Source organism: Pongo abelii, chromosome 18, assembly GCF_028885655.2.
Source record: "Pongo abelii isolate AG06213 chromosome 18, NHGRI_mPonAbe1-v2.0_pri, whole genome shotgun sequence".
NCBI lineage: Eukaryota > Metazoa > Chordata > Mammalia > Primates > Hominidae > Pongo > Pongo abelii.
This window is the reverse complement of record NC_072003.2, coordinates 1547974-1568880: the sequence shown is the minus strand read 5'-3', so window position 1 is coordinate 1568880 and position 20907 is coordinate 1547974. Positions and strand designations below refer to the sequence as shown.

The 20907-nt window shown below is 61.3% G+C and overlaps 1 protein-coding gene across 2 annotated transcripts in view; it reads left to right on the top strand.

The window, feature by feature from the left end:
* Positions 1–20907, top strand: part of CLCN7 (chloride voltage-gated channel 7) — a 30731-nt gene that overhangs the window by 8446 nt on the left and 1378 nt on the right. Inside the window, exons 2-24 of one of the 2 annotated variants that reach the window (XM_024233500.3) lie at positions 1235–1306; positions 4894–4965; positions 5099–5164; positions 5620–5752; positions 6041–6150; positions 6655–6735; positions 8081–8143; positions 8394–8477; positions 9545–9638; positions 9955–10019; positions 10498–10614; positions 11281–11335; positions 11846–11906; positions 12844–12982; positions 15838–15931; positions 16889–17058; positions 18340–18391; positions 18538–18665; positions 18866–18951; positions 19148–19277; positions 19912–19971; positions 20059–20235; positions 20542–20622. In XM_024233500.3, coding sequence (XP_024089268.1) covers positions 1235–1306; positions 4894–4965; positions 5099–5164; positions 5620–5752; positions 6041–6150; positions 6655–6735; positions 8081–8143; positions 8394–8477; positions 9545–9638; positions 9955–10019; positions 10498–10614; positions 11281–11335; positions 11846–11906; positions 12844–12982; positions 15838–15931; positions 16889–17058; positions 18340–18391; positions 18538–18665; positions 18866–18951; positions 19148–19277; positions 19912–19971; positions 20059–20235; positions 20542–20622 — 2190 coding nt within the window. Of the gene's footprint in view, positions 1–1234; positions 1307–4893; positions 4966–5098; positions 5165–5619; positions 5753–6040; positions 6151–6654; positions 6736–8080; positions 8144–8393; positions 8478–9544; positions 9639–9954; positions 10020–10497; positions 10615–11223; positions 11336–11845; positions 11907–12843; positions 12983–15837; positions 15932–16888; positions 17059–18339; positions 18392–18537; positions 18666–18865; positions 18952–19147; positions 19278–19911; positions 19972–20058; positions 20236–20541; positions 20623–20907 lie in introns of both variants that reach the window. The other variant, XM_054534471.2, reaches the window with a different exon arrangement.

Below are 20907 nucleotides of genomic sequence, written 5' to 3'. Positions count from 1 at the left end.
CAGAGAAAGCAGGACCCCCACCCCTGGCTCGCAGTGACCTCAGATCCCAAACCTTCCTTCTCTGCCTCCGTGTCCTTGCCTGCGTGTGGTAATCGTGATCCCCATGGATAGGTAGAGGTTGAAGGAGAATTGGGCCCCAGTGCAGGCCGTTCCCATACCTCTCCCTGTCCCCACCTCAGGCCAGTGGGCTCCTGGCGTCATCACCTGCAGTTCTATCACCAAGAAGCACTTTCGGGCCCTGCTGAAACCTCGTGCGGGAGGCTGAGCCCAAAGAAGGTGGAGGGACAGCTGGGGGATGGGGAGGGCTGCTCCCAGGGAAGGCGGGAGGCAGCCTCGGTGGTCCTCCCACGGCCGGCACCAGCCACTGGACTCCTCTGCCAACACTTTCCTTACAGGCGCACGGGCTCTCTGATGCAGACAGCTGGTGCCCTGGGCATGTGGCCCCTCCACCTGGGAGGCGGCCCTTCTTCCCTTCACATCCCCAGATGTTGGTAAAGATTCAGGAGATAGTGGAAATTGGAGTCGTCTCCAAAGGATCTCTTTGGGGAAAGGAGGCTGAGGTCTTGGCTCCTCCTAGCCTGGCCTCAGTGCCTTGGCTCTAGTAAGGAGCCGGAGACTGGGGCGGGAGCTCTGTAAGTCACACCTGCACCACGCCACCCAGGGCCCGCTGCCCTGCCCCTGCCCTGAGCTGGGGCGGCCGCAAAGCCTTAGGTGGCTGAGACCCCGCCCAGCTCTGCCTGATAGCTGGGCGTCCTGTGGGGAGGGCAGCGTGAACACTGTGGAGCCGTTAGTGTCTCAAGACCCAGAGAGGCCGCAGTGGAGGTGACTGTGGAGGTGGCAGGTGGCTGAGTGGGGCCTTGGGGGCAGGGTTGGGCAGGATGGCCCAGGGCGCTGTGGCGGGCACTGCATTGGTGGTGGCATGTTGTCCAGCCCTTCTTTCCTGGTGGGTGGCAGGTGCCTCGCCTTCAGTCTAGAGCAGGGAGCTTGTGCCCTGGGCTCAGGGGCTGGACGTCTCGCTGACAGGCCAAGGGGCAGCCGGAGCAGTCCTGCTTCCAGGGCCCAGGGAGGCCTGTCCCAGCCCTGCTGCCCCGCCCCAGCAGGCAGGCCTGGCCTGGCCCATTCCCGAGCCCTCAGGCAGGGTCAGGCGAGGCCGGGGTGCGGCGGCGGGAGTGAGAATCCACGGTGCAGAGCGTGTGACGTCTGAGCGTCCTCATGATTTCTCTTCTGCTTTTAGTCACCACGTTCTGCGCTTTTCCGAATCGGACATATGAGCAACGTGGAGCTGGATGATGAACTTTTGGACCCGGTGAGTTGGGGGTGTTCGCCGTCCTCCCGCGGAGTTAGCTGCATCTTAGCAGAGGGTGACAGGGATGGACAGGGGCCGGGCGGCAGGCAGATAGTGGGGCCCCAGGGCCAGGGTCCAGGGAAGATTTCCCTGGGGGGACACGGTCACCAAGGCCGAGTGAGCAGAGGCAGCCGGGCAGAAGTGCTCTCAGACAGAGGAGTGCAGGGCACAGGAAGCCGGTCAGGACAGCAGTGACAGCATGGACAGCGAGGGGGCTGGACCTGGCTTTGGGACAGGGCAAGGACAGGGATCTTGGGGGGGCAGTGAGGAGCCCCAGGAGAGTGAGAGGGGGCCGGATGCCTCTGACTTCAGAGGGCAGGGGTTTAGATGTTCCCGTGCCAGTGGCTGCCCCGGGAGTCCTCAGCTCAGCGGCAGCATGCTCGTCTTCCTTCCCCTCGGGGGCATCTCCCGCCAGCCTCGGTTTGTCCCTCAGCCGCTGGTGAGGCCAGGAGTCCTCCGCTGCCGCTGGCCGTTCACTCATCGTCTCTGGGGAGATGTCTGTGCGGGACTCCTGTTGAGATGATCCTGATGTTGGCGACACCCCGGGCGTCCTCCTCCCATCAGGCCCCACCTGGCTCTGCCCTGGGCCACGTCAGAGGCTGAGGCGTCGCACAGTCTACCTGTCCGGGTGCTCTTCGGCCTTGCGTCCCTTTGAGCTCTGCCGCTGCAGTCGCTCCCGAGGCTGGCGCCGTGCTCAGATGCCATCCTGCACAGCCAGCAGCGCCTCTCCCGGGGCTGCCCTTCTGATATGTTTGTGCTGCCTCTGGAGCCACAAGGCCTTCGGAAGATCTGTTTCGTGGCCGTGGGCGCCTTCAGCACTGCCTTTTTGGACTTCAAAGCCTTTGCTCTGGTGTAAGCTTTGGGAGGGGCAGGAGTTGGGAGACAAGGGAAAAAGCGAGCATGTGAGAGATTCAGCAATCAGTCCTCACCACTCTCAGGCCCTGGAGCGGGTGCCTGGCCGGCCACACGCGTGTTGGTTATGCTCATTTTTAAACTGGGTTTGTTGTCTTTATAATTGAGCTGCAGGAGTTCTTTATATATAGATGCAAATCTCTCATCCAATACATGATTTATAGAGGTTTTCTCCTGTTCAGTGGGTTTTCTGTTCACTTTCTCAATGGTGTCTTTTGATGCTCAGATTTTTTTAATTAAAAAAGTTTTGGCCAAGCGAGGTGATTCATGCCTGTAATCCTAGTACTTTGGGAAGCAGATGGATTGATTGAGCTCAGGAGTTCAAGATCAGCCTGATCAACATGGTGAAACCCTGTCTCTACAAAAAATATAAATATTAGCTGGGCCTGGTGATAGGCACCGGTAGTCCCAGCTACTTGGGAGGCTGAGGTTGGAGGATCACTTGAGCCCAGGAGGTGGAGGTTTCAGTGAGCTGAGATGCTGCCACTGCACTTCAGCCTGGGTGACAGAGTGAGACCCTGCCTCAAAAATTTTTTTTTTTTTTTTTCTGGGCAGGTGTGGTGGTTCACACCTGTAATCCCAACACTTTGGGAAACCAAGGCTGGAGGATCCCTGGAGCTCAGGATTTCGAGATCAGCCTAGTAACATAGTGAGACCCTGTCTCTACAAAAAACAAAAACAAAAACAAAAATTAGCCAGGTGTGGCGGTGTGCGCCTGTGATCCCAGCTACTCAGGACGCTGAGGCAGGTGGATTGATTGAACCCAGGAGGTCGAGGCTGCAGTGAGCCGTGATCACACCATTGTACTTCCGCCTGCGTGACAGACGGGACCCTGTCTAAAAAAAATTAATTATTATTATTTTTTGAGATGAGGTCTCACTGTGTGGCCCAGGCTGAAATCCATCTCTCAGGCTCAAGCAGTCCTCCCGTCTCAGCTTCCTGAGGAGCTGGGACCACAGGTACATCATACCCAGCATAGGTTGTATTGCTGAAGTTCAGCTAATCTGTTTTTTCTTGTGTTGCTTGTACTTTTGGTGTCACATCTAAGAAACCATTGCCTAACCCAAGAGTATGTTGATTGACCCGTTTTTTCCTAAGAATTTTACAGTTTTAGGTCTTTCATCCCTTTTGAATTAATTTTTGGATGTGGTGTGAGTTAAGGGTCCAACGTCATACCCTCCCTCTCTCTCTTTTTTTGAGACAGGGTCTCACTGTCACCCAGGCTGGAGTGCAGTGGTGCAATCATGGTTCACTGCAGCCTCTGCCTTCTGTCTGTCTCCCAAGTAGCTGGGATTGCAGGCGCATTTCACCACACTCAGCTAATATTTTGTAGAGATGGACTCTTACTATGTTGCCCAAGCTGATGACAAACTCCTGGCCTCAAGCAGTCCTTCTGCCTCAGCCTCCCAGAGTGCTGGGATTACAGCTGTCAGCCATTGCGCTCGGCCCAGCTTCATTTTTGCATATGGAAATCCAGTTGTACCAGCACCATTTGTTGAAAACACTACCTTTCTCTGTTGAAATGTTTTGACACCGTTGTGGGAAATCAATTGATCGTACATGTTTTGGATTTCTTTCTGGACTCTCTCAATGCTCTTCCATTCTTCTGTGTCCATCTTCGTGCCAGTGCCATGCCTGGTTTTTTTTTTTTTGGCTTTTTTTTAAGACTTGGGGTCTCACTGTGTTGCCCAGGCTGGGTGGATCACTTGAGGCCAAGAGTTTGAGACCAGCCTGGCCAACATGGCGAAACCCCATCTCTACTAAAAATACAAAAGTTAGCCAGGCATGGTGGTGCACACCTGTAATCCCAGCTACTTGGGAGGCTGAGGCAGGAGAATGGTTTTAACCTGGAAGGTGGAGGTTGCAGTGAGTTGAGATTGCATCACTGCACTCTAGCCTGGGCAAAAAGAGTGACTGTGACTGTGTCTCAAAAAAAAAAAAAAAAAAAAAAAAGAGATGAGGGTTTTACTCTGTTGCCCAGGCTGGTCTTGAACTCCTGGCTTCAGTTGGTCTTCTTTCCTCTGCCTCCCAGAGTGCTGGGATTACAGGTGTGAGCCACCGCACCCGGCCTCATGGATTGATTTTTGGATGTTAAACTAACTTGTATTCCTAGGCTGAATTCACCTTGCTCCTGGCATTGCTGGAATCGCTTTGCTTGTGTCTTACCAAAGATCTTTGCATCTGTGGTTGTAGGGGTGTTGGTCTGTAGTTCTCTTTTTTTTTTCTTTGAGACGGAGTCTTGCTCTGTCACCCAGGCTGGAGTGCAATGGCGCAATCTCGGCTCACTGCAACCTCTGCATCCCGGGTTCAAGCGATTCTCCTGCCTCTGCCTCCTGAGTAGCTGGGATTACAGGTGCCCACCACCATGCCCAGCTAATTTTTGTATTTTTAGTAGAGACAGGGTTTCATCTTGTTGTCCAGGCTGGTCTTGAACTCCTGATCACAGCTGATCCACTTGCCTTGGCCTCTCAAAGTGCTGGGATTGTAGGTGTCAGCCACCATGCCTCACTTGCAGTTCTCTTGCTGTGTCCTTGTCCTTGGTGTCGGGATGATAACGGCCTCATGTGTGAGCTGAGAGGGGCCTGTCTCCTTGTGGCCTTGTCAACTGTGCTTCTCTCTGCCTTTTTCTGCCACAGGATATGGACCCTCCACATCCCTTCCCCAAGGAGATCCCACACAACGAGAAGCTCCTGTCCCTCAAGTATGAGGTGGGCGTCCTCCTGTTCCCCCTGACCCTGAGACCTGGCCTCTGCTCCCTGCAAGCCCACTCCCGGTCCCCTGTGCCCGCACCCAGAGCGTCGGTTTGGTGCTGAGCGCTGCCCTTGCTGTCCCGGCCTGCAGAGCTTGGACTATGACAACAGTGAGAACCAGCTGTTCCTGGAGGAGGAGCGGCGGATCAACCACACGGTGAGCTGGATGCCGCTCCCTGCAGGGCCCCGCGGTGCAGGGCCTGGTGCTGGCCAGGCCTGGGCCTGCTCTTCTGCCGGGGTGAGGTGACGCACCTCCTCCCTCCTCCTCTGACTCTGCCTCTGAGGCCTGTGGGTTCCTCTGGTTTCTAGAGACAGTGGGAGGGTCATGGTCACCGTAACCAAGAAGGCTTCTCTTACGGCCGCCGGATGCGGTGCCCAGCATAACCGCTGGCTGTGAAGTTGTTGGGAATTCACCCACCTCCCCGAGTCACCCTCAGGCCCCGGGTGTGTCTTAGTTGTTGGCCAGAAACTGCCCTTTGTGGGACTCAGCACACCGTGCACACTGGGGCCTTCATAATCTCGGGGCCTGCAGGCGGTCTGGGCGGTCCTGCTGCTGCCAGAGTGACCTGCCCCAGGGTCCTGCCTGACCCTCACCCTGACCGCGCCCTGCAGGCCTTCCGGACGGTGGAGATCAAGCGCTGGGTCATCTGCGCCCTCATCGGGATCCTCACGGGCCTCGTGGCCTGCTTCATTGACATCGTGGTGGAAAACCTGGCTGGCCTCAAGTACAGGGTCATCAAGGGCAGTATCCTTCCTGGTACGGCCGGTGCAGCTTGGGAGGGGGGCGTGACCTGGGCTGAGTCCTGGGCAGAAGTCCTGAGCCCAGCGTGTTCCAGTGCAGGTGAAGGTGGCCTGGCCAGGCTGACTGTGTCCCTGTCACGGTTGGGCCGTGAGACGTCTCTGGGATGTCCAGTGAACGTCATGGTTCCACGTGGCAGGGTGGCGTCTGCCAGGCTGGGCTGTGGGGCAGGGCTGGGGTCCAGGGTGGGTGGTCCTGACAGGAAAGCAGCCAGCCCTCCTTGATGAGCCCCAGATATCGACAAGTTCACAGAGAAGGGCGGACTGTCCTTCTCCCTGTTGCTGTGGGCCACGCTGAACGCCGCCTTCGTGCTCGTGGGCTCCGTGATTGTGGCTTTCATAGAGGTAGGTGGCAGGATGCCCCAGCTATGTCGGACCCCATGAAGGATTGGGGGTCTCGGTGAATGGGCGGGAACCCCTGCAGCTCATCCACCCCCACCGTCATGTTGGCTGACAACCCTGGCGCTTTCTAGAATCACACGGTCCAGACTCACAACCTCAGGAGGAGTAGACACACCAGGGCCTGCCTCTTCACCCCCAGAGCCCTGGGGTGCTGCTCCTGACCCAACAGCACAGGCCTGGGCACCTTCACCCTGCTCCGCCCCTCCTTCCATCTCCACCTCCGCCTGTACCACGTCCTTGATATGTGTCTGGGCTGGGAAGAGTGAGAGCAGCTACCCCAACGACATGAGACCCTTCCCTAGGGCCCCGACGTGTGTGCTGAGCTCCCCTTCCCTGAGGCCCTGACGTGTGTGCTGCGCTCATCGGCTCCTGGGGCTTCTGGGGCTGAGGGGCTGCATCTGCCTCAGCCTGGCTGTGACCCGCTCAGCCGTGCTTCCCCTCTTTCAGCCGGTGGCTGCTGGCAGTGGAATCCCCCAGATCAAGTGCTTCCTCAACGGGGTGAAGATCCCCCACGTGGTGCGGCTCAAGGTGAGGGTGCGGTGGCCCTGGCTGGGCAGGGTGGGCGCCGGCTCTTTGCTGGTTCAGGAGCAGCTGTCTTGGCTGCCTGCCTTCCAGAACTGCCCTCAGCCACCTTGTGTGCTTGTGGCGCTGTGTGCAGATGGGCTGGCTGGGTGTAAAGGGGTCACTTTTTTTTTGAAAGTGGTAACAATTGGTATTTGCGCATATTAAATTACATAAGAAATGAGTAGTCATGCAGAAATGCTTGCGTGGTGCATGTGTCACACAGCTGTGCAACGCGTCTATGACTGTGGGCTGCGTGGTGGTGACTGATTCACCGCGGAAGCTGTCGTGGTAGTGGGTGTGTAGCAATGTTTCCCGCTTTCAGTTTGCCTCATGGTCATTTACGCTTGGTGTTATCAGAGCATCTGGTTCTGGAGGTGCTGGGAGTCCTGACCCAGTTCCGCTGTGGTTGCTTCTGTCTGTGCCGCCAGCATTCCTTAGCCTGAGACTTGCCGCAGCGCCGTCCCATCTGAGGATGGGTGGGCAGCGTGGCAGCTGCCCCCTGGGGGTGCTTCCGGGGCCTGGTCCCCATGGCCAAGGAGTGGGGCCAGTGTGTCTCCTCTGGCAAAAGCTCCCGGGTGACCGTGGGCTGCCCTTGCCCTGTGGTGGGAGATGAGGTTGGCTGGAGCAGCTGGGAATGGCGACCGGCCTGTCAGCCATGCCAGGCTGGCCTGACCCTTCTGGGGCACTACTCTGTGCCTTTTCTTGGCTGAGGGCTGAGCTTCCTCGCATCTTTAACATACAGCCCTCCCCACACTCGGCGCCTTAGGGTTAGGGGCTGCGCCCTTGTGGCTTCTGCCCTGGGGCGGGGAGGCTGACAAACACCTTACACACCTGCTCAGGTGGAGAGGATGAGGGGGGGCGGGGAGCAGCCGGCAGCAGTCGGGGGGCATCGTGGAGCCGCAGGTGACCACCCTTCCAGTGCCAGGGGTGTATGAGGAGCCTTGCTAGGCGGGGCTAGCGGGAACACCTCCCCTGTGCTGGCCACGCTGACGGAGGCAGGACATGCCTGTAGGATGGGGTGGGCGGCCCAGCTTTGCCTCAGGAAGGAAGGAAACGAAAGAACCCCTTCCCTGCTCAATGCTGAGGCCACAGAGGGCGGGTCCCCCGAGTGAGTGCGGGGGACGCTTGGCTGCTGTTTAGCGTCCACTGTGGCCAGGGGGAGACCCAGCCTGGGGGTGCCGGCCCCTTCCCGGAGGCCCCGTGTCCCAGCCACTCTGCCTGATCAGGGCTGTGTGTGCTGTTTTACGGCTCAGGTCCGAAGACAGCGCCTGCCTTTTCATCAGAGGCCATGCGTCTCCCTGTGTTTCAGACGTTGGTGATCAAAGTGTCCGGTGTGATCCTGTCCGTGGTCGGGGGCCTGGCTGTGGGAAAGGTAACAAAGTGCACATGGCCACCCCAGCTGGAGCCTGAGGCTGCCGGGCCCGCAAGGGCCGCCACGCCCACGTGTGTCTCTCTGAGCGCAGGTCCTTCTGGTCTCCAGGAAGGGCCGCGTCGCGTGTGTCTCTGAGCACCGGTCCTTCTGGTCTCCAGGAAGGGCCGCGTCACGTCTCTGAGCGCGAGTCCTTCTGGTCTCCAGGAAGGGCCGCGTCGCATCTCTGAGTGCGGGTCCTTCTGGTCTCCAGGAAGGGCCGATGATCCACTCAGGTTCAGTGATCGCCGCTGGGATCTCTCAGGGAAGGTCAACGTCACTGAAACGAGATTTCAAGGTGAGTCCTACCCTCCACCTTGCGTGGGTGGGCTCCAGATGTCATGGGCACGGGCACGGGCGCCACTCAGGGAGATGGGCTTCCCTTAGCACCCCCTGGCCAAGAGCCCCAGCCCCATCTGAGGACATCCTGGCGGGTGGCTCCCAGAGCCAGCGGGCACAGTCCCTGCCCAGCGAGGCCTCCCCACGGCCTGCTGCTTCCCTCCTTGGGTCCCCTGCCACACGCGCATCAGTGTTTCCCATGGGAGGGTCTGTGGCTCCAAGCGGCTTCTCAGAGGAGCGCAGAACCTGAGACCGAGTCTGCCCACCTGCTGTTGATTTGTCAGGACACACTTTGGAACACTTTTTCCCCAAAAAAGTCCCCAGCATGTTGATGGGGATTGAGCTGCATTTGTGTGTGAATGTATTTTTCTTTTTTTTTTTTTTTTTTTTTTTTGAGATGGAGTCTCTCTGTTGCCCAGGCTGGAGTGCAGTGGTACAATCTCAGCTCACTGCAGCCTCCACCTCCCAGGTTAAGCAGTTCTCCTGCCTCAGCCTCCCGAGTAGCTGGGATTACAGGTGCCCGCCACCACGCCTGGCTAAGTTTTTTGTATTTTTAGTAGAGATGGGGTTTTGCCGTGTTGGCCAGGCTGGTCTCAAACTCCTGACCTCAGGTAATTCACCCACCTCGGCCTCCCAAAGTGCTGGGATTACAGGCGTGAGCCACCGTGCCCGGCCATGTGTGAATTTAGAGGCAGGCAGTGTCCCGCAGTACAAAGAACAGCAAGGCTGGGTTTCCACCCATGCGGTTTTCGGTAGAGGGTAGAGGTTTTCAGAATCTTGTGTGCGCTGGAAAGTGGAGCTCCTGGCTGGGTGTTTGCGTGTTTCCCTGGGCTGCCGGTGGTGGTGCTGACCCTGCTGTCTCTTGCCATGGTCTGCAGCACGGTGCTCTTCAGGAATCAGAGCTGCTGACTCGGTCGTCCTGAAAGCCCCTTCCCCTGCACAGCCCCTGTCCTGGCAGCCGCTCTCCCTTTCTGAGAGCCATGCCCTTGAGGAACCTGCCCCGACCCTGGTCTGTCCCTGTTGCAGATCTTCGAGTACTTCCGCAGAGACACAGAGAAGCGGGACTTCGTCTCCGCAGGGGCTGCGGCCGGAGTGTCAGCGGCGTTTGGAGCCCCCGTGGGTGAGGAGGGCTGCACCTGGTCCGAAGCTTTGCCCTCGCCCTGTGTGTTGGAAGGAACATTCTCCTGTCTGTAGGCCCAGTGCCCGCTGAGGGTGGCAGAGGCTCGGAGTTACGGCCGGGGCATTTGGAAGCGGCCGGCAGTGTACTTGGGTCCGGCCCTCAGACCTCCCTCAGGGTCCCTCTCTGTGTGGCTGGGCCCACCCCATTAGCTTCTTTCTGACGTGGTCTGGGTTCCCTGGAGCCTGGGGGAGGGAGTTGGTGGTGGGCATGGTGCCCTCTGTCTAGCTGGCACCCGAGCCGGCCGCCTGCCTTCCAGGTGGGGTCCTGTTCAGCCTGGAGGAGGGTGCGTCCTTCTGGAACCAGTTCCTGACCTGGAGGATCGTAAGTTCCTGCTGATGGCTGCCTCCCCATCAGGGTGCTTGCTGCGCTCATTTCCCACCATGTGGTCCGCCTTGGGGCCACCCATCGAACTGCGGCTGGAGCTGGACCCTGCGTGGGTCTGTCAGGCCTTGGCCCTGCCCAAAGCAGCGGTCATGCCTTTGCTGCCCAGTTCGCCCTTGGTCCTGGGCACCATTGTCAGCCCTGGGTGGCTCCCAGGTAGGGGATCAAACAGCCGGGAACCCAGTCCTGCCCCACCTTCCCCTCTTGCTCCCCACTGGCAAGTCCAGAGAGGGCTGGGCCGCTCCTTGCCCGCACAGTGCACCCACCCCTGGCTCCAGCCCCTTCCCTTCTGCCTTGGGCGGGGTCTGCAGACTCCTGGCCCCGGGGCTGGCGGGAGGGGCGATGGTCCCTGCTGGTCCCTGGGCCCTGGGCTGGGAGCGCGGCTCTGAGGGCGCTGGTTTCCTGCCCTGTGCCGCAGTTCTTCGCTTCCATGATTTCCACGTTCACCCTGAACTTTGTTCTGAGCATTTACCACGGGAACATGTGGGACCTGTCCAGCCCAGGCCTCATCAACTTCGGAAGGTTTGACTCGGAGGTAACCTGCCCCATCGCCCACGTTGCCCGCCTCGTATCCTGGTCCAGGACCGTGTTTGCTTAAGGCCCAGGTTGATAATTTGGTCCTTTAGAAAACTCTGGTTGATAGCTGTGGAGCTGAGCTCTCGTGTGAGCTCCAGGGCCCCGAGGGGCTGCAGGAAGACACCCCAAGCTGCCCCTCAGGTCAGGGCGCCATGTGACCAGCAGGGCACCTGGGATGTCACACAGTTGCTGCATGCATGGGGCCTCCCACGGCCTGGGGGCACGTGCAGCAGCCGCTCTCGGGGCAGGTGGGCTCAGGCCTAGTTTCCAGGGCAGCATGGGGCCTGGGCTGGGGAGACTCTCTGTGCCATTGATAGGGCAGCTCTGTGCGCAGGAAACTGGGGGACCGTGGGCTATGTTCCCAGTGCTTGGGGCCCTCCCCGCCCCGGGTGCTGAGGGCGGCAGGGTCTCTGAGAGCCTCACTGGCTGCCACACCAGGTAGGGGCCAGGCCTGCTCAAAACACCCAGCATGTTTCTCCCCTTTGGACTTCTGCAGCCTGTGTGGAAGGGTGGGAAGGCTCTCTGTGGGGGCAGTTCTCTTAAGATGGTGGTCCTTGAGTTTCAGCAGAAAGGAGCCGTGGGCCTTTTCCCTCACATCCTCTGCCTTCTCCCTCTGTCTGCACAGAAAATGGCCTACACGATCCACGAGATCCCGGTCTTCATCGCCATGGGTGTGGTGGGTAAGGGCTTCCCCCAGCACCGCAGGGACGGCTTGCGGGCCTGGCTCAGCTGTGACGTGGCCATAGAGACGAGGACTGGAGGCTGTGGCTCCCTGGAGCCTGCCCTCATCCCAGGGCCACCCGGGCGCCTCCAGATTCTTCCATGGGCAGCACGCGGAGGGGGTGGGGAGCCCAAAGCTTCGCTTCTGTGGGTTTCTGTTGTTTATCTCTGTTGGCAAAAACCACAGGGCTGCAGGGATAGATGGGTTTTCCTGTAAGAGTTGGTCCCATCAGCATTTATCGCTCTGCTAGACACCTTTCCCCTGGAAGGAAGGCAGAGCCTTTGAGAAACAGCTCCCCCAGCCCTCAGGGTGTGACGATGTAGAAGAAGCATCTTACCTGGACCCCCCAGTCCCCTGCCGTCCCCTTCCCTCTGCAAACTCTCGAGCTTCTCCTGCCATCTGGGAGCCGGCGGGCGGAGGCCCGCAGTTTTCCTCCGGTGTCGCTGACTGGCCTTTCCCCTGTTCGCAGGTGGTGTGCTTGGAGCTGTGTTCAACGCCTTGAACTACTGGCTGACCATGTTTCGAATCAGGTGAGGAGAAACCGCATTGCATGTCGCGTTGGCAGGCATGGCCACACAGGCCCTTTGAAAGCGGACCTGGTGGAATGGGGTTTACACTCCTAGGCCACAGCCGAAAGAAAGGCTGTGTATGCAGCGTCCTTCCTGATGGTTTCCCCGGTGGAGCTGCTCAGAGGGGATGTGTCCCGGGGCCTGGAGGTGACGGACTAGCCCAAGGCTAGGAGTTCGAGGGCTCCTGGAGGACGGCTCCTGGGTAGGAAGTGAGGCCCTGCGTGGGATCGGGCCTGGGCAAGGCATGCCCAACCTTCGCCGCCTGGCTCTGCCCGGTAGCAACTGCAGCTGTCCTGGGAAACCGGGGGCCCCTGGCTTCTTCCTTCTTGGTCTGTGCTGATTTCAATACTGTCGGGTGCAGCCGGGGCGCGGGTAGCGCCACTTCCCACACGTCAGGAGGAGTTGCTGCCGAGGAGTCTTTACCCCAGGGAAGAGGACGACCCCAGGACGTTTGGGTGCCTGATGGATGATTAAACACAGGCCTCGCCGGGCGCGGTGCCTCACGCCTGTAATCCTAGCACTTTGGGAGGCCGAGGCGGGTGGATCACCTGAGGTCAGGAGTTCCAGACCAGCTTGACCAACATGGAGAAACCCCGTCTCTACTAAAAAATACAAAAAAAAATTAGCCAGATGTAGTGCCGGGCACCTGTAATCCCAGCTAGTTGGGAGGCTGAGGCAGGACAATTGCTTGAACCTGGGAGGTGGAGGTTGCAGTGAGCCAAGATCGCACCACTGCACTCCAGCCTGGGCAACAAGAGCAAAACTCTGTCTCAAAAAAAAAAACAACAAAAAACAGCACAGGCCCAGTGTCCTCCATCAGGGACTCGGGTTGCCACGGGGGCTGCGGAGGGGTCGCGCTGCCATCCTTCCTGCCATGCAGCCTGATTCTTGGTTCCAGGTACATCCACCGGCCATGTCTGCAGGTGATTGAAGCCATGCTGGTGGCCGCCGTCACGGCCACAGTCGCTTTCGTGCTGATCTACTCGTCGCGGGATTGCCAGCCCCTGCAGGGGGGCTCCATGTCCTACCCGCTGCAGGTGGGAGGCTGGGCCCGGGCGGGGTCCAGCAGGCAGGGCAGCCACAGGGCGGCCTCTAGGAGCCTCGCTTAGGCCACGGGAGGAGGGCTGCCCACCCCGCCGAGTTCCAGAAGCGCATGGGCTGGCGTGTCTCAAAGAGGGTTAGTCCTGTCCACCCAGATCTCAGAGGAGGCCAGGTGTCTGCTGAGGTGCCAGGGGAATGGGCGGCGGTATGGGGGCCGGAGGCTCCCCCCAGTCCTCTTCCCAGAATGGCAGCCTGACGGGGCGGGCCTCAGGCGCCCTAATGGGGGCACCATAGATGTAGACCCAGGAGAAATGCAAACCTTCGTCCACAACTGGGCCTGTGCCTGGTGCTCACGGCTCACCACACTCCATGCGTCCATCCACCCTGTGACACAATTGCCTGTGCCTGGTGCTCACAGCTCACCGCAGTCCGTGTGTCCATCCACCCTGTGACACAGTTGCCTGTGCCTGGTGCTCACAGCTCACCGCAGTCCGTGTGTCCATCCACACTGTGACGCGGTTGCCTGTGCCTTGTGCTCACAGCTCACCGCAGTCCGTGTGTCCATCCACCCTGTGACACGGTTGCCTGTGCCTTGTGCTCACAGCTCACCGCAGTCCGTGTGTCCATCCACCCTGTGACACGGTTGCCTGTGCCTGGTGCTCACAGCTCACCGCAGTCCGTGTGTCCATCCACCCTGTGACACGGTTGCCTGTGCCTGGTGCTCACAGCTCACCGCAGTCCGTGTGTCCATCCACACTGTGACACGGTTGCCTGTGCCTGGTGCTCACAGCTCACCGCAGTCCGTGTGTCCATCCACCCTGTGACGCGGTTGCCTGTGCCTGGTGCTCACAGCTCACCGCAGTCCGTGTGTCCATCCACCCTGTGACGCGGTTGCCTGTGCCTGGTGCTCACAGCTCACCGCAGTCCGTGTGTCCATCCACCCTGTGACGCGGTTGCCTGTGCCTGGTGCTCACAGCTCACCGCAGTCCGTGTGTCCATCCACCCTGTGACGCGGTTGCCTGTGCCTGGTGCTCACAGCTCACCGCAGTCCGTGTGTCCATCCACCCTGTGACGCGGTTGCCTGTGCCTGGTGCTCACAGCTCACCGCAGTCCGTGTGTCCATCCACCCTGTGACGCGGTTGCCTGTGCCTGGTGCTCACAGCTCACCGCAGTCCGTGTGTCCATCCACCCTGTGACGCGGTTGCCTGTGCCTGGTGCTCACAGCTCACCGCAGTCCGTGTGTCCATCCACCCTGTGACGCGGTTGCCTGTGCCTGGTGCTCACAGCTCACCGCAGTCCGTGTGTCCATCCACCCTGTGACGCGGTTGCCTGTGCCTGGTGCTCACAGCTCACCGCAGTCCGTGTGTCCATCCACCCTGTGACGCGGTTGCCTGTGCCTGGTGCTCACAGCTCACCGCAGTCCGTGTGTCCATCCACCCTGTGACGCGGTTGCCTGTGCCTGGTGCTCACAGCTCACCGCAGTCCGTGTGTCCATCCACCCTGTGACGCGGTTGCCTGTGCCTGGTGCTCACAGCTCACCGCAGTCCGTGTGTCCATCCACCCTGTGACGCGGTTGCCTGTGCCTGGTGCTCACAGCTCACCGCAGTCCGTGTGTCCATCCACCCTGTGACGCGGTTGCCTGTGCCTGGTGCTCACAGCTCACCGCAGTCCGTGTGTCCATCCACCCTGTGACGCGGTTGCCTGTGCCTGGTGCTCACAGCTCACCGCAGTCCGTGTGTCCATCCACCCTGTGACGCGGTTGCCTGTGCCTGGTGCTCACAGCTCACCGCAGTCCGTGTGTCCATCCACCCTGTGACGCGGTTGCCTGTGCCTGGTGCTCACAGCTCACCGCAGTCCGTGTGTCCATCCACCCTGTGACGCGGTTGCCTGTGCCTGGTGCTCACAGCTCACCGCAGTCCGTGTGTCCATCCACCCTGTGACGCGGTTGCCTGTGCCTGGTGCTCACAGCTCACCGCAGTCCGTGTGTCCATCCACCCTGTGACGCGGTTGCCTGTGCCTGGTGCTCACAGCTCACCGCAGTCCGTGTGTCCATCCACCCTGTGACGCGGTTGCCTGTGCCTGGTGCTCACAGCTCACCGCAGTCCGTGTGTCCATCCACCCTGTGACGCGGTTGCCTGTGCCTGGTGCTCACAGCTCACCGCAGTCCGTGTGTCCATCCACACTGTGACGCGGTTGCCTGTGCCTGGTGCTCACAGCTCACCGCAGTCCGTGTGTCCATCCACACTGTGACGCGGTTGCCCTGGAAAGCACTGCGCTCAGAGGAACCACACATGAGGTTATGCGATGTAGCCCCGTTAACATGAAACATCCAGAACAGGGAGAGCCTAGAGGCCCAGCAGACCAGTGGGTGCTGCGGCGGAGGTGGGCAGGATGGGACGGGACAGGTGTGAACCGTTAGAGGTGTGGGAGGCCCGGGGCCGTGGGGTTGACCAGCCTTGCTGCACTCTGCTCCAGCCCCGTGGGCAACAACCCCTGTGCTGCTGGAGTCCGGGAGGCTCTGGGCCTGTGGCACCGGGGCGCCAACAGCCTCTTCTAGGAGCTCATGTGAGCGCCTGGGCCCACCTTCCCTGGCACCAGGGATGGACGGCCTCCCAGCCCATGGTCCTGCTGACCCACCCCCAGGGCTGGACACGGCCCCCTGCTGGGCCTAGGCCGTGCGTGTCCTCCTCCTCTGTGAGCGTGGCCCTGACCCGGTGGCAGGATCGTGTGGTTTCGCACCTGATGCTGGCCAGGCACAGGGTACACGGCCTCTCACGGCGACACCAGGTTTGTGCCTGCAGCCCACCAGCCCGTCTCCCCTCCCAGCGTGTGCTCTCTCCCGACCCCACAGCTCTTCTGTGCAGATGGCGAGTACAACTCCATGGCTGCCGCCTTCTTCAACACCCCAGAGAAGAGCGTGGTGAGCCTCTTCCACGACCCGCCAGGTGTGTGTGGGCAGTGCCGCCAGGCAGACCCTGGGGTCAGGGCCTGGGTGATGCCTTCTGGCTGAGTGTCCCCTGTGGGCTGAGGTTGCAGCCCCGGGCTGGGGGGTCATCCCTAGCAGGGATCATAGCAGGGACCCACTCCTGTAATCCCAGCACTTGGAGAGACCAAGGCAGGAGGATCGCTTGAGCCTAGGAGGTTAAGACCAGCTCGGGCAACTTAGCGAGACTCTGTCTTTGCCAAAAAAGCAAAATTATCCGGCCACGGTGGTGCACCCACAGTCCCAGGTACTTGGGAGGCTGGGCCAGGAGGGTTGCTTGAGCCCGGAAGGTTGAGGCACAATGAGCTGCGATTACATCACTGCATACCAGCCTCGGTGACAGAGCGAGACCCTCTCTCAAAAAACAAAAGAAAACCCAGCCTGGTGACTCCCACACCAAGGCCACGGCCTGGCCTCACTCGACCACAAGTGTTTCACGGAAGCGCAGACCGCGACCTTGGAGTGCCAGCCTTTCACCTCTGCGATTGTGTCCCCTGGCGGCCTCACCCGCCCTGCACACAGTACAGTGCTGCCTGCTCCAGGAAAGGAACCCCAGGCTGTGGGGGGCACCCTCTTCCCGGAGCCAGGCTGCGAGCTGCACCACGGTGCCCACCCATGGAGTGTAGACCTGGCGCTGCTAGACCCAGCTGGGCCGCCCACCTGGATGCGGCTCCTGCTGCTGCTGGCATCAGGGCCCCGCAGAGCCTCTTCCCCTGTGGCCTCCCCGTGGGATCCTTGCAGCCTTCTGCTTCCCAGGGAGGCTGAGAACAGGGAACCTTCTGGGGACCGCTGGGCGCGGGAGCTCAGGTTGCTGGGCTCCTGGAAGGTGACTGTGAGGCCCGAGACTGGGCAGCGGGGCAGGGCGGTCCTGCGGAGGGCGGGAGTCATGGAGGCCCCATCAGCCTCTCTTCTCTCCTAGGCTCCTACAACCCCCTGACCCTCGGCCTGTTCACGCTGGTCTACTTCTTCCTGGCCTGCTGGACCTATGGGCTCACGGTGTCTGCCGGGGTCTTCATCCCGTCCCTGCTCATCGGGGCTGCCTGGGGCCGGCTCTTTGGGATCTCCCTGTCCTACCTCACGGGGGCGGCGGTGAGTGGGGCCGGAGGGGAGGCTGTGGGGCCCTGCAGCTGAGCCTGGTCTTGCGGCATCGCGGGTTGGAGCAGAAGTCCCGGGGCAGGACAAAAGTGTTGCACCTCGCGTGGTTCACGGGCCGTGGGCGTTGTCCTGCTGTGGTGGCAGCACATGTACTGTGGCAGCGCAGCCCGTGTGGAGTCTGGAGCAGGTGAAGGTAGGGGGTGGAGGCTCATGTCCTCATTTTTGAGAATGTGATAAAAAGCATAGGTGATTCTGGGCTGCTGCAGAGCTGTTTCTACACTCCATGGGGTGGATGCCTGGCCAGGGCTGCTCTCTGTGAGGCCAGGGGCCAGAGCGGCATATGCTGCCCTCCAGACCTCAGCCCCCACAGGCCTTCCTTCTCTGCCTGCCTCCGCTGGGACTGGGTTCCCTTGTATGTCCTCTGTTTCTCATTTTAGTCGCTTAAATAAGACTGAAAGCCTGTAAGAGGCCCTGGCAGGAAGCCCCCGGCCATGCTCCTCAGCCCCGGCGGGAAGCGTCCACTGCTGCTCCCCAGGCCCGTGTGCTCTGCCCATCTCCCTCCACACAAGGGTTTGGTTTGGTTTGATTTTTAAAATTGAAACATGATTCAAACACCGTAAAACTCATCGTTTTAAAGAGGACAATTCAGCGGCGTTTCTCACGTTCACGAGGCAGTGCGGCTGTCACCACCGCTTCTGGAATGTCCGTCATCCCAGAATGGAAGCCCTGTGCCCACCGACACTCGTGCCCCGCTTTCCCCGGCCCCCAGCCCTGGCAGCCACCGGGGTCCTCCGGTCTCTAGCTTTGCCTGCCCCCGATGTTGCCTCTACATGCAGTCGCCATCTGTGGCCTCCGTGCCTGGGTTCTGTGGCCGAGCCTAATGTTCCCGGGGCTCTCTGTGTCCTGTGTGCTGGAGTTTCACTCCTCACGCTGGGCGGCGCTCCCTAGTTGGCCTGGGCTGCTGCATGGTGACTGTGCCCTCTGCACCCTCCATGCCTGCCACTCGCCTGTTGCTCAGGTGCCGAGCGCCTGGTTCAGGCTGAGGGCGCAGCCTCCGCAGCAGGGTGTACTGTGCTGGGTCATTCTGTGTGTGTACACAGCCACGGGGTTCATTCCTGGCTGTGGGGCTGCTGGGCCTGGGCAGGGCCTCCTCCGTCTGTGTATCTTGGTGGGTTTGGGCCGGGGCCTGGGCAGGGCCTCCTCCGTCTGTGTATCTTGGTGGGTTTGGGCCTGCCACCACACTGACTGACACCTACTCCCTGTCGCCTCCCGCAGATCTGGGCGGACCCCGGCAAATACGCCCTGATGGGAGCTGCTGCCCAGCTGGGTATGTCCCGGCTCTTGCCCGATGGGTGGGGCCTCCACGGGGTCTGGGAGCAGGTGGATAGGATGGGTGCTGCACAGAGAAGGCAGTGGCCACATGACCCTGAGCCGGGAGGGTGGACGTGCTGGGCTTCATGATGAATCCCGCAGGCGGCATCGTGCGGATGACCCTGAGCCTGACGGTCATCATGATGGAGGCCACCAGCAACGTGACGTACGGCTTTCCCATCATGCTGGTGCTCATGACCGCCAAGATCGTGGGCGACGTCTTCATCGAGGTGCGCCGGGGCCTCGAAGCCTCACCCTGAGAGTGTGGGTGCTGCTGTAGGGGAGGGGCCCCTGTGAGCCTCCAAACAGCCAGTCCCCAGAGGGTGGGCTCAGGGTTTCCGGGGGCGGCCTCTGGGCTCCCAGGGGTAGGCTCGGGGCTCCAGGGGTGGGTGTGGGCTCCTCAAGCCCCGTGTTCCCGCTCCGCCCGCAGGGCCTGTACGACATGCACATTCAGCTGCAGAGTGTGCCCTTCCTGCACTGGGAGGCCCCGGTCACCTCGCACTCACTCACTGCCAGGTACAGCGCCCGGGACAGCTGTGGGTGGGGTGGGTGTCCGGCGGCCTCTTGTCGCACAGGGGCAGGGTGCACGGCTTGCGGGCTCCAGGCAGCCCCGCGTTTCCTGTCCAGCGGCTTCACACCTCACCAGCCCGCAGGGGTGACTGTGGGAGTTGGTGGCGCGTGACGGGCGTGTGTGGCCGGGCTCCTCCGGCAGGGAGGTGATGAGCACACCAGTGACCTGCCTGAGGCGGCGTGAGAAGGTCGGCGTCATTGTGGACGTGCTGAGCGACACGGCGTCCAATCACAACGGCTTCCCCGTGGTGGAGCATGCCGATGACACCCAGGTACCGGGCACCCCATAGACCGGGTCCTGCCTATGTGACCTCTGTCGAGTCCATTGGTGGGAAGCACACGGCGAGGTTTGCAGGACGGGGAAGCTGCACGTTTGGGTGAACTGGCAGTTGCAGGAGTGCCGGGAGCTGAGTGTGCAGCCGTGGAGGGCCGTGTGGGCGCTGAGGCTGGGCGGGCTGCAGCCTGGCAGGGTCTTGGGGTCGGCACCCAGGCTAGGCTGAGAGCCGCGGCACTGGGGGCCATGACTTTGTCAGGAGGCCCTGACAGGACACACAGCTCGGCGGCTGCTGTGTGTCCTTTAGACGTGGACACTGAGGGTTTGGAGGTTGGTTTTTATTGGGACCCAGTGGGGCTGCATCTGCCCTGCAGCAAAGCCACCATCCCCAGGCCCTTGGCTTTCTGCTGTGCGCGGTCAGGCCCTGCTGCCCTGTCGCCGATCCTTGGGTCCCGTGGCATTGTGCATGTGGAATGCCATGGCGAAGCTGGTGTGAGCAGGTGGCCATTGACACGGGGCCCACGCCCAGATGGGACATCTGGCTGGAACAGGGTCAGAGCGGGGCCCGACAGCATTCCAGTGCAGCCTGCCACCCTCGGGCCCGTGGCCCTGACCGCAGGCCTGTCTTGCAGCCTGCCCGGCTCCAGGGCCTGATCCTGCGCTCCCAGCTCATCGTTCTCCTAAAGCACAAGGTGCGCGCCAGGCTCCGGGCCGTCGGGCAGGTGGGGGCCCCAGGGGGTGCTGCCCGGGTGCCTGACACAGGGCTCTGCCGCCCGCAGGTGTTTGTGGAGCGGTCCAACATGGGCCTGGTGCAGCGGCGCCTGAGGCTGAAGGACTTCCGCGACGCCTACCCGCGCTTCCCGCCCATCCAGTCCATCCACGTGTCCCAGGACGAGCGGGAGTGCACCATGGACCTCTCCGAGTTCATGAACCCCTCCCCTTACACGGTGCCCCAGGCATGTGCAGGGCATGGGCGCGGGGCCTGGGACTAAGCAGCAGGGGGTGAGGTCCAGAGCCTCGGGGAGAGGCGGTCGGGGGTGGCCACAGTGGGGAGGACTCAGTGACTGTGTTTCCTGTGAAGGGCTTGGCAGGCTTTAGGCCACAGAGCCGAAGTCGAGGGGCTGAGCAGGCTGGCCAGACGGGCGTGGGGGCTCAGGACGTGCCTGGACGCCGTGGTGGGGGGTGCAGGGAGCCAGCTGGGGTGAGAGTCCCGCCTGCCTCTGCCGTGTGGGTGGGCACTGACGGCTGTGCCCCTGCTGCAGGAGGCGTCGCTCCCACGGGTGTTCAAGCTGTTCCGGGCCCTGGGCCTGCGGCACCTGGTGGTGGTGGACAACCGCAATCAGGTGAGCGGGGGCGGTGGGGGTGCAGGCATGCCGTGCAGGGCTCCCCTCTGCCTCCTGCCTGTGCTTACTCTTAGCTCCCGGCAGGGGACACGGAGGCATGGGACCCAGCACCGAGTGGGCCCATGCCCCATGGGTGCACCCCTCCCCAGCCCCGTGCTCAGCTCGGGGGCTGTGCTGAAGCCCCCAGGGCCCCCAGCCTGTGCTGCCCCAGCCACGCACAAGGCAGGGAGCTCCACAGGCGGCGGGAGCCGACCCGTGCATCACTGTGGCCTGGCCTTGTCCTGC